Source organism: Haliaeetus albicilla, chromosome 20 (genome assembly GCF_947461875.1).
Source record: "Haliaeetus albicilla chromosome 20, bHalAlb1.1, whole genome shotgun sequence".
Lineage (NCBI taxonomy): Eukaryota > Metazoa > Chordata > Aves > Accipitriformes > Accipitridae > Haliaeetus > Haliaeetus albicilla.
In genome coordinates this window covers 26,119,046-26,134,867 of record NC_091502.1, presented here as the reverse complement: position 1 = coordinate 26,134,867, position 15,822 = coordinate 26,119,046, and the positions used below count along the sequence as shown (strand labels likewise).

The 15,822-nt window shown below is 38.7% G+C and overlaps 1 protein-coding gene across 3 annotated transcripts in view; it reads left to right on the top strand.

Annotated features, from left to right (window-relative positions):
• The window catches only part of FCHSD2 (FCH and double SH3 domains 2), a 162,924-nt gene that overhangs the window by 24,437 nt on the left and 122,665 nt on the right, over positions 1-15,822 (top strand). For all 3 annotated transcript variants that reach the window (XM_069808636.1, XM_069808638.1, XM_069808637.1), the window contains exon 3: positions 10,226-10,271. In XM_069808636.1, coding sequence (XP_069664737.1) covers positions 10,226-10,271 — 46 coding nt within the window. The remainder of the gene's footprint in view (positions 1-10,225; positions 10,272-15,822) is intronic.

Genomic DNA, 15,822 nt, shown 5'->3' with positions numbered 1-15,822 from the left:
GAACCATGCTGCTTTCCAAGTCACTTGCTTTGTTTTTCATGGTGTATTTATAGCTGTCTGTCAATGCAGAAGTTAAATTTGTGTTAGATTTAACAGATTTTGAAAGATACTTCAGTTGTGATGCCAGAACAATAGCAATAGTGAATGGACGTGCTGGCATAAACTTAGTTTGAAAAAGGAGACTGTTTGTCATGATAAAAGCTTTGCTGTAGAATTAAGTTTGCATGCTGTGTCCTAGGTGAATTTTCTGATGCGTAAGTAAAATATTATTAGTGGTGTTCAATGATCAATGTAGGCATGGTGGGCAAGTAGCATTTGTGCCAGGAAACATGCTATGGCTAGAAAAGATTAAAATAAACTGTACATGGTCACTAATGCTACTTTCTCAAACTTTTGTATGTAGGCATGTTGAATACATTTCTTTTTTTGATGTTCATCACTGGATCAGTCTTCTGTGATTTTCATACAAGTTATAAATAAAAGGAGCACCCTAAAACTGAAGAAAAATCACAAAAACCAACCAGTGCTGTATGGATTTTCAAGTTAACAATTCTTTATTTGAAAAGCAGGTAGACTGATGACTTAGGGCTGGTTCAAGGGGCTGGGAAATACACTGTTGAAGAGAAAAAAAGAGGACTGCACTGCCATTTTGACTGGTAGCACAAAGCATTATCCAAAAATTAATGCTGATATAATTTCAGTCCAGAATTCACTCTCTAAGGCCACTTAACCCACTCCCACTGTACTTGTTTTGGTTTTCTATTTTGCAGTAGATGTAACTTTGAAAGTGCAACAGCCATGAACCTGCTTCAGCTTACCTTTAGCTGGGTGAATGAAAGGTTGTCATCTTCTGATACTTTTTCCCTGCTAATGCCATGTTTGAACTTTATATAAACCTGAAGAAGCTTAGAGAGCTTTGCAGTTGTCTGTCAGATGCTTGTGTTGAATCACAAAGCTGACGGTGATTTTTTTAGATGCTATAGGCAGTGAAATGGTTCTGTTACTGTATTCCAGGCAAGGCTATTCCATTGCCTTAAGACAATAGCATTTTCTGTGTTCAGAGGAGTTTTGCTTGGAAAAGGGAAAGCCAGTCCTTTGTGTAATTGTGTGAACTCCCCAACCTACAAAAGTCTCTGAATTTGAAGCCGTGGGTACTTTGTCATGAAAATTGCTTCTGATTGTTCTGCCTCCCTTGTATGTAGTGTTTTAAATTGCCTCTTTGAAGTGGCGCATTGCTTGCTCTTTTCTTTGAAGAGCCACATGTGAACTTACCTGGTGGAAAGGAGCTAACAGGAGACCCCTTCTTACTAGAAGTGTGTTTCTAATTTTAATAACCTGGGTGGTTGTGCTCTGGCTGCTGCTATGGCTTCTGAAGTCTTTATATAGATAACTTTAGAAATCACTGTTTCTGTAAAATAATTTATCCTTCAGACACTCAGAATTTTTTGCATGTCTCTTAAAATGCTTTGGTAGTGGTAATTCTGTTTAGTATAAACAGAAGGACACGAAGAGGAGCCTATTACATGTAGTGTTTGGGAGTCTTGTCATGATGAATAATTTCTGTAGATTAATTATTGCTTCAGGTATGTCGTCTTTGTCTCTGCTGGACATGGAAAGGGAATTTTAATGCAGTCTGTGCTTGCATATACAGGTGTTCCTGAAGTACTTAATTAGGCATGCAGCTGCTAGTGTGCTATGTTATCTCAGCATTTATTGCCAACCGCTGGTCTAAACTGAGCTATGGTGATGATTTATATTAGCTGAAGTACTTTTGAATTCAGTTGTGCCTTTGTTAGTGACACGCCTGTCCTTAAATTAAAAACCAGGTAAAAGCACTTGTTCAGTTGTACGATATTGATTCATTATGGTGCATTTTTCATGTTACTGGAGAAAGTGGGATGAGGCATCCAGATAAAAGAAGTGAATTAAACCTCCAAACAAGAACAACAGCATTCCTAAAGAAATCCTGTTTTCCTACAAGAGGGGAAAATGTTTTGGCCCCCTCCCTCCCCCCAAGTATTTCAGGATTGCTCCCTGTTTGATTTTGTAGTGGCAGCTGGAATTACAAAGAATGTTTTAATTCAACTATGACCATATCAAATGTAACTACCGTCTATTAAACATTAGCTGTTGTACCTTTGAAGTGTTAAGATGTTTCTTCTGGTATGCTGTGCATTTTGCTTACACATGCATGTGCTTCCAGTGAGCTTTCCCTTAGCCTTGGCAAGACAGTGCAGCAGAGTTCGTTAGTTGACATAGCAGTTGGTGCAGCATGTTTCAGGCTCCTTCTTCAGCAGTCACCTTCTGGCCACTGCTGTTGGCTTGCTGCTGCTGGCTCTAGCAGACAGCTTCTCTTGGCTGTTTCCTGACAGGGGAGTACTTAAACCTTTTGTCTTCAACAGACTGACCAGGCAGTGTCAAGTGACTCTTCAACAGATGTTTAGAGAGTGGCTAGCCTGGAGTACTGCTGACAGGTAGCAGATGGCACAGCAGGAACACAAGGTGGGCCAAAGACTGCTCCACATGTGGAATTGCTTGAAATTGAGCAATGATGCTGTTGGGAACGTCAATGGGAGCAACTACCCCTGGCACAACAGGTCTCAACCCAGACAGAGGATGCTGCTGTCCAGGTCTCAGGCTGCAAGGTGTGTGTGGTGCCTCTCCCTGGGGCTGGGGTCAACAGTGGCCTCCCCTGTGGGAGATGTTCTCTGACAAAGCACTGACGTGCCACCAAGTAAAGGAGCTGTGGAAGGAAGTGAACAGACTGTACCATCAGAGGCAGGTGATGGTCTCTGGAGACTCCCTCCTACAGGAAACAGAAGCATCCATGTGCTGAGCTGACTTGGTATCTTGGGAGGTTTGTTGTTTGCTGGGGAGTTAGATCCAGGATACTGCAGAACAACTACAAAGGCTCATCCAACATGGGGACTGTTACCCCATGTGGGCACCTAGGATGCTGCCAGAGGTGACCTGGAATGTGTAAAGAGTGATGTCAGAACTCTTGGGACAAGTGTGAAGGGCAGGGGGACCTTGGGGGGTGTTCTTAGTCCTTCCTGTGAAGGTAAAGGGCTTGGGCAGGAGTGGTCACATCCAGCAGGTCAGCACCTGGCAGTGCAGCTGATGTTGCAGGCAGGGCTTTGGATCTTATAAACCTGAGACCCTTGTTGAAACAAGGACTGCTGAGGAGGGATGGGATCCATCTGACAAGATGAGGCACAAGCACCTTCACCAACAGCTAGCTAGTGAGGAAGGCTGTAAACCAAGTCTGCTAAGGGAGAGTTACCATAACCTGAAGCAAAGGCATTGGCTCTAATGAAGAAGTGTTTGGGGTACAGTGTCCTGGAAGAGGCTCACCCCAGTATGACTGGGGATCTGTCACCGGTGCCTGTACATGAGCCCGTGCAGTTGGGAAACAAACAGGAGGAATTAAAAATGCGTGTGCAGTTGCAGAGCTGTGAGCTTACTGGGACTACAGAGGTGTGGTAAGATAGTTCACTCTGCAATCTTTGAAAGGTCATGGCGATCAGGAGAGGTTCCTGATGACCTGAAGAAGGCAAATGCCATAGCCATTTTCAAAGATGGCTGGAAGGAGGATCTGGGGAACAGCAGGCTGGTCAGTTTTACCTTAGTTCCTGGGAAGATTATAGAGCAAAACTTCCTAGGAGCCATTTCCAAGGCTTCTTTTCCAAGAATCCATTTCTTGAAGGGACAAGAAGGCGATTGGGAGCAGCCAGTGCGGACTTACCAAGGGCAAATTGTGCCTGATTGCCTTCTGGGAAGGCCAGCAATGTGGGCAAGGTGACAGCAGTGTGTGTTGTATGTGTTGACTTTAGTGAGGCCTTTGACACAGTCTCCTGTAGTACCTTTATAGCCACATCGGGGGCATATGGACTGATAAGTGGGTGGAAAATTGGTTGGACTTCTCGAAGTGGTGGAGAACAGTGCAAAGTCCATTTGGCAGCTGGGTATCCCTCAGAGGTCAATACTGGATCAGCACTATTTAATGACTTTAATGACAGCCTGGATGATGGGATGGAGCATGCTCTCAGCAAGTTGATGAAGGGTTTCAAACTGGGGGAGAATGGTTGATAGTTAGGCTGGAGGCAGGGCTGCATTCAGAGTGACCTTGACAGATGGGTGACGTGGGCTGGCAGGAACCTCGTGAAGGTCACCAAAGGCAAATGCCAAGTCCTGCCCCTGGGACACGCCAGTCTTGAGCAACAGGCCAGGCTGGGGCAGCTGGCTGGAAATTTCAATTCCATCTTGTACATAAATATTTCAAGTGTGTGTAGTTCACCATCGGGGTTTCTCCCCTGTTGCTCATATATTAGGATCTATTTCCCTTGCTTAGAATAAATACATCTTGTCACTGTAAAAGGCATTCTAGACCTGTTTGTCAGTTAAAGCAGGTAGGGAATTGATATTTAACACTGCATTTTAACTTGCTGCACGCAGGTTTTTGTTTGTTTTTGTTTCAAAGGTAGATTGGGATTTTCGGGGGGGGGGGGGGCTAAGACTGTGTTCATGCATGTATTCACTGTTAGGTGGTTTGAGATCATTCAGTAGTGATTTTTGTCTCTGAATGGGACAAAAAGAATGAACAAAGCCAGCTGTGTAATTCTACCTTGATACATAATACTGGCTTTTAAGTTTTCTGGGGTTGCCTCCCCTCTTTTTTCTTTTTCTTTTTTTTTTTTTGTTTTTTTTTAAATGAGAGCTGTCTCTTAACAGAAAGTTTTGGAGTAAGCATATACTTTCATCTTAAAAAAGAAAACCAGTATAGTATTACTTTGGACACTGCACTGTTGCACACTGAATGTTTGTGCTACCAGTACATTTTAAGCAGAAGTTGCAAAGTCATAATTTTCCACTGGCATGTGTTCTACATGTCATGAATAATTCCTGATGTACTTTTTGGGAAGCTGGAAATTTTTGGGAAGCTGGAAATTTTTGGGTGTTTCATAATTCACTGATTCACCTCCTTGAGTGTTGGTGGGTTGAGTCAGTTTAAAATCAGTTGCAATGTGCTCTACCATTCCTAAGTAGATTTACTTCAGGAATTTTTGATGGGATGAATTAATTTTTAAACTGAATTTTGAAATTGTCTTACTACCCCAAAAAATCAAAACAATGGAAAATCTTTTATTCCTCCCCCTTTTTTTTCCCATTCCTTTTCTCATTGTATTGGGGTTTTACAGATCTACTTTATTGATCTGCATCGCTTAATGTGGGTTTCACTTTTTGTTGACTTCGGGAGATCCACAGTTGGTAAAGCAAAGATAAAATTATACTGACTTTGTTGGTTTGATTCTGTTAGGGATACAGTAGTCTGTATTGAAAGGTTTAAAACAAGATTTTGGAGAGTTACCATCACCATGCAGTGTGTGCATGTGTAATTCCTGCCCCCCCGCCCCCCCCCCCCCCCCCCCCATTATCTTTCGGATAGATGGCACTGAAAGTGTCGATTCTGTTGCTCTGTGTTCTGCTGATCTGGGAAATCCAGTCTCCCTAGAGCTGAGCGCATTATTTTCTCATTTGCTGCTTCTTGCTTTTGTTAGTGTAGCAGTTGGGGACTCTCTTAGGTCAAGGTCAGTTAAAACAGATGCATTTCTTTAGTCTAACACTTTTGGATGTTTCAGATGTGATACCAATTTGTACGTTTTCTGGTGCTTTGCATAGTTGTACAAATTGTAAGGTTTGGCATTTTTTAAATTAAAATTTCTGAACAACTTCTCTGAATCTCCATAGCCAAAAAATTGTATTAACATAAACTGCTAGTGCTAGGTGAGTTGTACCGGTTTGCCAGTTAATACATCTGTTTTTGACCATTATCGTGATCTTGTACAGGGACTCATTCCAAATGTGATTCAGCCCCCTGCTTGGCTCATTGCTGAATTTCTCAGCCTTTAAATGGAAATACATTCACCTATGCAAATTTAGCCCCTTCTTTTATTCAAGAGACCTGTACATGAAGTGTCTGTTTACATTTTTGCATAGCTCTCTAGATACAGTTAAATTGGGTTTTTAATACAGAGAGTAATTCGCTTTCTGATTTTCAGGGTGTCACTGTTTAACTGTTTTTACTGTGCAAGCTGTGACTTTCATCCTTAGATTTGTATGACTGGATAATCTTGGCAAATATAACATTGTTTTATATAACACTAATGCATATTTTAATGTTAACATACTGGTTTTTCATGAACGTTGGAGCTTTAGACGTTTCCAACCCAAGTGGACATCCACGTACCCGGTAGAGCCTGTCTGTTTCTCCTGTTTCTCTATAGGAAGAGTTCTTGAAGTATCATTCTCCACTGACCTGACTCCTTACTTCACATTGTTACGCTTATTTACAATGAGAATTTAAAAATATACCTGAACATTTCATAGTATCTGTTACCTTAAGTTGATATGAGTAATTTAAATACCTGACAGTTGCTGGAATTTATGTTTGGGAATTTGCAGTGACAGTGAGGGTTTAGCACTAGTAAAAGTAGTATGGGCAAAGCAGGGATGACAGTAAGTACAGTTTTCTTTCTGCTTCTCCCTTACAGTTCCACTGTTTCACAGAGCCCAAGGGAAAGTTAGATTGCATAATCTAATTTCTTTAATACCATAGATTATTACGTTTCATCCAGATATTTTTTGTCACATGAAGTCCTATGAATTAAGACCAAAGAATTTTCTTCCTCAGGAACCAAAGTGACTAGCTCAGCATTGTGGTGCACTTTGGCATGTGTTATCCCAGGTCAGAAGCCCGATGAGGAACGTAAGGAGAAGATGTAGGTGGGCGAAGTCCTGCTATGCAGCAGAAAAATCCCCACCTTCCTCTTCTTCAGATATTCTTACTAGTTTTTAGTCTGAAAGAGAAGTCCTTTCTAACCCTATGTTTAGTCCTTATTGTCCTAATGACAATAGGAGCAACTGTTCTCTAACCCCACTGCTCTGTTTTTGACCAGACTTGGCCAATTGCTGACATTTCAAAGGAAGACAAACCTTCTCTGCCGAGCTTCTCTAGCTGTTTGTGCTTTGGAAAGAACATTCCTTCATAATCCCTCCAGGATTAGGTTCATTCTAGTCATACGGAGCTGTAAGCCTTGGAAGCGGTGTGTGAGGAAATGCTGTGAGTGGCTGGCATTGCCTTTTGATGTTAAATGATGTATGTTGAAACCACTGAAGTAACTTTTCTGAGTGTGACTTTTCCTTCGGGCTTGCAGCAGTCTTCCCTAGCAGCAGGCTCTTTTAAAGACAGGCATCTGGTCACACTCTCGACGTGTAATAAAATAGCATTTTTTATAAATGGCGGTGGCTTGTCCTGATGGTGAGCATAATTTTATGTTTTTTTAATTGGTTTTCTTTTTTTGGAGACTTAAGTCAGGATTTTCCTGCAATGTGAGGATTGTGGCAAGTATCAAAATGGAAAATGGTTGCAGATTGACTGTATACACCACATAGTGTGTTGAATTTCTTTGTATTTATTCTTTCTCATCCTCTTTTTAAACTGTCAATTTTAAATGGTTTTGAATAATTTTTAGTGGGGCAAAGGGAGTAAGCGTATCGTATGAATCAACATTTGCAGGATAGAGATGATATTTAGGAATTACTGTCCAGAAACAAAAGCTAGGATACTTTTTGAGGCGTGCAGTTCTGGTGCTTCTTGCACTTCATGGTTAATTAGAGAAAAAGATGTAATAGAAGATATTAATACTTCCTAGTTTAAAGAAACCCTAAATAATGTTCCTGCCTTCTTGCAGACCTGCTAATTCATTTTTAAAAAACTTTGAGAACGTTTTATTAGTTTACGGAACCAAATCTTTCCGTGTATGAATGAACTTGAAATTCCATCTTGAATGACAATAAGGTTAAGAATATCCCAGCTTTGCACATAAATCAAGATACACACATGAAAGTTTTCAGGTTTCCCAAATTAAGAAACTATGATGCATTTATTAGTCAGACACTTTTTTTTCTCCCCTGCTCCAAATCATTTTCTCCTGGGAAATTTGTCTACTTCAGTCTCATATTTCATTGTGTTTTGTAATATATTTATGGTTGTCATAAAGGGATTCCTGTATAAACTGTCCCGAGGTTAAAAACAGCTTTGTGTTTGACAAATTGAGGGAAACGCAGTCACAAAGCAGCAGAGAACACCAGCTTCAAGGAATACAGGTGGCTGATTCTGCTGGTCTTTCAGTACTTACCATTTACTTCATTCACCAAAACACAGATCAAACACAAATTTAAGTATTGTATAAATTGAATTATATGCTGTCCTGCCAACTTTTTTATAAGACCCCATTTAAAATGCAGAACAAAATCTGAAACTACTCTAAAATGTTTCTAATTCATGGAGGTGCTACTGTACATACATTTTCTTCGTGCTGGAGCTTGCAGTCATTCCAAGTCCAAGATTTCTGTCAGTTTTGCAAGTAAATTTGATTTGCATGGTATTTTGTAATTCTACAGTAGGGCCAGTTGAATGTGTTCGGTTTTTTTCTCTAGTGTAAACCTTTTAACGTAGAAGGTTTTTAGGGCATATCTCAGGCTTCCAGCTTGTTCACAATTTTTATGCAATTAGTTTAAGTGAAATTTGTTTTGTATGGGGGGAAAAAAACCTCACGGTGAAATACACAGCTCCATATCCAGGTTTTGTGTAAACTGAGTATCCTTAATATTTATCTCTGATTATATGTTTTCAAATAAGATTAGCTGAGACTTGGAAAATAACTGCCTTTGCCCTAAAGTCTTCCCAGATTTACGGTTCAAAGCCAGCTGCTTGTTTTCTTTCACCTTTTCAATATTGGTAACACACTTCAGTTATTCCTAGTAGTTACTTCTGCAGTTACTTATACTTTTAAAAGAAAAGTAAGATCTTTTAGAAGGATAGTATGTGTGGTTTTTAGATGTTTGCTACACTGACTAGGATATTGGACTTTGGAACAGGAAAGCCTAAAAGAAATTGTTTTGTAATATTAGATGAAATATCTTGACTGGTTTACAAAGTAGATTCATTTACAGGCACCTCAGACAATTTTTACCTGTTCATACAGAGGTGTTTCGTGTGGCACAGTCGTACAGCCCTTTGTACCCACCTGAGCTACATGAGGGGGATTTAGGAAGATGGGATGCAATTATTTGAGTTGGAATATGGCCAGATCTTCAGGGCTATCATTAGTCTGGAAAGAATTTTAAGCAATCACAATGCCTTTAGACTTTTGTTTTAGATCCCGTTGTGGAGGCTGAGCCTTATCAGCGTGTGGATGCTCTTCATGGGTGAAATGGAGTAGACAGGAGTAGAAAGAGCCTGTTCAGAGCTCCTTTTGTTTGTGTTTATTGAGTTAACCTTATTATAGGATGTTCCTGAGGATTTTTTATTAATGTGTCACCATAATTATTGTGTAACTAATTTAAATAGAATTAGATTTTCTTTTGCTGATGGCGTAGCCTTAAGCTTAGTAGTTTGTAGTATAGCTTGAAGAAAATGACTCTGCTTTCACTGTTCAAGTGCTAAAGAGGGAATAGCTTAAGCTATTGAAAAAAGAGCCTTGACACATCTAGGTATTTGAACCTTCTTCCTGTTATAACAGTGATAGTGTTGAAACCCTCTATTTTAAAATACATTGAGATGGTACATCTTGAGCCCCTACGTGAGAGTACAGCACCGATGTTAATGTGGAATGACATGCTACGATTGGCACCGAGTTAAGTGGGTCTAATGCAATATAGCTACATTAATGGGTAAATCAGTATATTGCTGTGGGACAGCATGGGTTTAGAGAAAGGCTGTTAGTCTTGTGACTACAACTATGAATCTAGTATGTTCAGTTGCTGTTACTTTACATTTTCTTAAAAAAAAAAAAAAAAAGAAAAAGAAATAGTAAGTAAGTCCATCTAGATGCATAAAGCCAAATTCTGTTCTGTGCTACCAAATTCTTCCCTAGGCTATACCAGTGGAAAGCTGATGAGCCTTTAATGAAGTAAATGGTATTTACACTGGTAGTCCTGGGAACTGAATTTGTCCAATAAAACTTGGAAATTTGAACATCACATATGTGAAGTCCACATGCACTAGTTGCTAGGCTACTGATATACAGTTTTCAAACAATTTTGCTTTTTTATTGCTCATTTAACTATAAAGACTCTCTAGCAGAAAATCCTTTTAAGTAAATTATTGAATTTATAGTGGTTTGCTGTATGTATTAAGGGATTTTTTTTTTCCCTCTTTCAGAGCATTCAGTCAGAAGAGAGCTGCAATTGAGAAGGAATATGCACAGGTAGGTTCTGGAATAATTTTGATGTCTATGGCATTGTTCTCGAGGCAATTTATTCGTTAGCAAATTTTCCACAGTGTATGTTTTTTTGGTTATCCTTTCTGTAAGTTGCTTACTATGAAAGTACCTGTTAAAGTTCTGAATTGGACAGTTTGGCCTATGCAGGAGTTAGACCCATTCTGTGTTTTTATGGACATTTTGACTTCAGGAAGTTCTTGGCTACAGAAGACATTTTTAACATTTTTTTCAAATTGTTATAAAGTCAGTCAACTATTTCAGGTTTTCTCAGAAGTTAGTGTGAAACCTGAGTAAAAAGTAAAATCAGGTCAATTAGAGAGAGAGGAAGTGTGTTCTGGTGTACTCAGTCCAAAATAAATTTACATTCACATTCTTTAGTAAGAGCACCTTCCCATTCATCTGAAATAAAAGCAGCCAGATTTGGCCTCATGCTTGTGATAGGGAGTGGGGTGAATTTTGATTTGTTTGTGAGAAAGGAGGGAGGATTGATTCTTCTCCCTTGTTCCAAAATTAAGAAGTATCTAGTAAGGGGCAGCTGCCTGCTTAATTTACAGTAAAGGCTCTTGGAGCCTAAGTCCAAGTACAACAGGTTAAAAATACGTTAATTTATTTTAAAATAGATTAAAGGTAGAACAAAATATAAGTGAGCAAGCTTGTGAGGCTCAATATTCAATAAATACAACTGGAGATGTGCCTGATGTTACAATTGTTGATGTTGGGGCAGTGACAGAAGTGAAATGTGAAAACACAAGCTGTCGCTAGGGTGTTTCCAAATGTAGTTTGTAGGCTGTTGTGTTAAGGATCCTTTTAGTCATCAGTGCTGCATCACCCACAAGTATATAGAGAACAAACGTTTTCTGTGGGCCAGACATTACTGTCAGTTTATGAAAGAGGATTTCTGTATCTCGATGTATGCATTTTCTAGTCCTATATTTTCTACATGTGGTCTCAGTCCAAAACTCAGCTGAAAAAGCTTTGTAAGTCAAATGAAATTTGTCCTGAATTTAATCGAAACACTCAAAATAGTGCTATAAGGGTCTGCAGTTATTGGCGCTCCAATTCTTTCATTGTACGTGAATTTACATTAGCATGCATTGATTACATTGTTAGTTGCAGTTAATTTGATTAAATATAGTAATTTTTCAGTGACAGAATCGATATATGCCTCATGAACCTTTGATTAAAAGTATGTATTCTTTACTGATTTTTGTAATGACATAGAGAATTTAAGATCAGTTCTTAATACATTTATCCATTCTACCCTGGGAGTTTTTTTTATATGCAGAGGCACTTACAGCAGTCACTGCATTTAGGGAATAGTCTTGATAAGTTGGAAAAATAATTACATTCTCGGATTCGGAAGGCTCAGTCTTAACAACTGAGGCTTTCAGATACTTGCATTTAAAAACCCCCAACTTTCCAGCAATACAGCTGCATCATTTGAGATTCATTGAATGGCTGCTTATATGAATGAAGTCTTGTGGGATCGCTTCCTTGGTTTGCTGATAAGTGTACAGTTCAAGAACAATGTGGGATGTTTCTTCTTGGGCCTGTAAAAGGATTTCTGTTTTTGAGATGGTAATAAAATTTCACATAAAGTCTTCTGGTGAGAGAAATTGTAATCAAAATAACTGTGAAGTCGTATTCATCAACAGTGAGATATTCCTTTTAAACTAGTTATAAAGGGAACTGGAAATTCTCAGTAGTTAGTTTCTGAAGCAAGATTTCTAAACCTTTTCACAGACTCTGTCCAAGTGTCTTTTGTCACCTTAGGGAACTCAGAATATTCTAATTTATGACTTTTATGGCAAGCTAAAAAAAAAAAAAAGAGTGGAAGGATGGACAGTGAAAAGAACTTCCCTAGAACTGAATGCTTTGTCAGTTTCAAAAAACTTGTATGCTGATGCAGTGCACTTGGGTGCCAAGTTTCTATACACAGTGCTTTTGTTTGGAGGAGGAGAACCTGTACAAATGCTAGTGAAACACCATGGTTCAGTGTTTATAATTTATCCCTAATTACATGGTAAGTAGCTTGAATGTATGTGATGAATTGCAGGATCTGTATGTAAATTGCCTTATGTCTTATTTTATCAAGGGAGGTTTTTTTTTTACTGACTCTTTTCACTGTATTGTACCTGTTGCCATCAAAGTTTTTTCGACCTGTTTTTCTGCATGTTGTCTGCCTCCAGTGGTTTCTTTACTGGCTTTTCTAGGCTGCGCCGTAGTAGAAATGGGAGAAGTACTTCATGTATCAGCCCTAGTACTGTAGTTCTGCAGTCCTTTTAGAGCTTTTGTGAATATGCACTAAGCTATTGCATTTGTATTTTCAGTACTGCATTACTAATATACGCTTAAAGGCTTACCTTAATATTCAGTATTGAGAGTGTAGAAAGGCTCTCATTTTCCATTAACAGTATTCCTAGTAATAGCATTTAAATTGCAATTTTGTATTATTAGCTATTCTCCTTGATTAATAAGCTAGCTGAAATCAGTGGCTAAGAATACTCTTTTGTTACATGAAAGTAGAACTTGGTGAATGTGTGCTTTTGCTGCTACCTAGTAAAAAACTGTTTTACCTAGCATGTTAAATAGGTAAAATGGTGTAGGTGTTGTTTTGTTTGTTTTGGGTTTTTTTTGGTTTGGTTTTTTTTTTTGAGATAGTAATTACATCTCTGCTGTACTTTTAATTATTGTTTAACACTTTTAACTCAACAGCAGTATTTCACAGTCTGTCTCTCGTGCTGGGAACACACAGATGACCTTCCTTGTCATGTTTTGTCATGCTTTGTTTTTGCCCGATATTTAGCTGTCATTGTTTCAGAGTAAAACGTGACTGTAGGCAATCAACGTGGTGTATCTCTTTGGGTCTGCAAGTAACCTCAAAGAGATGGAGCTGTGAAACGTGCTACTCATTTCAGTGCATGTTAATTAGTTGCTAACTGTAGTACCTCAACTGAAGGCATTGATAATGTAGAAAAAAGGTAGGGAAGTCCATTCTGTGAGCTGCACAAGAGCTTTAAATTTGAACAGAGGTGCAAGTAGAAGTTTCTGTTCAGATTTTTTAAAAAGGCAGTAATTGTTACGATTTTTTTTTTCCCATCTGTTTCTTCTGGAGGTCAAATTAACATTGAAGAGATGTGCGTGCTCAGTAAAAATAGCTATCTTATCTGTGATCTGGAGAGAGCGGACAGGTTACTTGGTGTTGATTGCTGTGTCTGTTGCAATGAGAAACTTGATACATCTAAAACGTTTTAAAATATAGAGAAATAAAAGGTAGCGTAGTGTTTATTCACACATTCCTATTGGCAGCTATGAGTGAAGTGCAAGTGCGTCCTTTGGTGGTGTTTATATCAATGACAATAATCAGGAGAGGAGCCTTAAAATAAGATGAAATGAATGCCAAAGGAGAAAGCAGCCTGTCAGAGCAGCAGATGGAGTGAGGGGAGGTGGAGGGGAGAGAGGAGCAGTAAAGGCAAGAGGAAAGGTGGATGTAAGCAGATAGTATGATTGCCTTTACCAGCTTCTCCTCACCCTGTGAGTGTCTCACCAGACTTGAAAAAACACTTCTTTAAAGATATCAGAATATGTGAATACCTGTTTTCTAGAAAAGTGATGAAAATGTGCAATATTCCAATAGCAATTCTTGTGTATATATAACATGTGTGTGTATATACATTATTTATTATATGTGTGCTTATATGTATAAATATAATGTATAATTTATTTTATATATGTAAATAATATTTATGGGCTGCTGTGCCCAAATAGTTGCTTGGTTTTTTTCCTTACTGTATTGGTTTTCCATTGTTTAAAATCAGAAGATAGAAGCTGACTGTTTCTTTTACCATCTGACAAGGACGTTAGGCTGCTTTACTTAAGATATAGTGGCCTTTTTAACAATTTTTCAGTGGATTAAAATTCTAAGGGTTAAAATCGGAGATTTCCTACCATGTCTTACTAACTTGTGCTATGGCTAATATTTTTTCTTTGCTGTTCTTTACCATGTAGTCCAATGTTTTGCAAATGATAACTGATTTATCCTTGTACTGTGAAGACTGGAAAGGTGATAGTATTTCCCTAATAAGGAATTAGAGAAATTGAGTGAATTTTAGCCAACATAATACTGGTCTTTTTGATACAGTGGGAACTAGATCCCTGGTCTTTTGAAAACAAAAAAAAAATATTTTTTTTTTTGAACAGATGCTTTTGGCAATTAATGCAGCTTTTGCTTCAGCAATAGAATTTCAATAATTTTTCTTCCTTTGCCGTGTAAAATGCTTTGAGGTTTATAGAGGAGGACTCCTGTACAAGTATTTGTAAAGTACCAGTGCTGGCATGTCAGAAAGAGGTAAGGTGTGCTTTAGTAGATTGTGGACAACTTTCTTGAAAATCAAATTGCTCAACTTGCAGTAAAAGTAGAATCTTTCAAGAAAGAAAAGTAAGGTGCTAGGTAAAGTACTTCTCTCTTTAAAATACATTGTTTTATTGCAATGCTGCAGTATTAACTGTAAGAGCAGGAGGATGGCAGACACTACACAGGAAAAGCAACATCTGTGAGGCTTGAGGGAAGGTGCTAGAGAGCTCTGTAAAGGCAGCCATTTCAGCATTGAACCCAAGTCACCTGAATTGATTCAGAAATCCCACATGGCAAAACAACCGCAGCTTGACAAACACAACCTTATGACAGGTTTGGAATAAAAAAATTCCAGGGCGAAATGAAGTCTTCCCTCTGACTCAGCAGCTAGCTAACCCCTGGGGCATCAGTAAAATAAACTTGAGGTACCTGCCTTGAAAATCGGACAAGCAGCTTTCTATTAATTAGTTCATTCCCTCTAGTCTGGACAGAGTGTTTGGGGTTTTTTTCAGCCCAAAGGATACAGAAGGTTACTGTGGCCTTACGGAGAGCAGGAAGAGATTGTAGACTTTAAGGGTGGGTCCCTGACTTGGGGACAAACAAGAAGCAGCCGTAGGTTGACTGGTCAGTAGCCTGTTTTGTTCACCAGTGAACTTAAATTATTTGTTTCTTCCTTTGAGGATGATATTAGATTTACCGCTGCAGTAAATCTCCCTCAAGTATTTCCATAGTATTTTAGTCATTTGTCTTGGTTTTGCTTTATGGCCGAAATTGATGACTTTTGTAATCAAGCAGTAATTTAAAAAATACCTGTGAAATTAGCTTTTCGGAGGGGGGGGGAGATGTATTATTAAGACTTAGTCATAATTTATCTTTTAGGGAATTAAGAGCTTTGACTTCTGTACTCCAGATCATGTGAGGAAGGGTTTAGTTGGTAATTAGCACACATACGGAAACTATTTTTTTTCTCAGGCTTATCTTTTGAAGGAACTTGGCTATCGTTCTGCAGTTTCTCTGGAGAGAAACTTCCGCTTGTAGTAAATGAGTAGACTATGTAGAAATTTCCGTACTGGGCAGTGAGATGAATGGTTGCTATATCTGGATGTACTTGAGAGAAGTTAATTTGGAAGACAGAAAAATTGCTTTGAAATCTGTCTGTGTATTTATTATCTCTTCAAACTT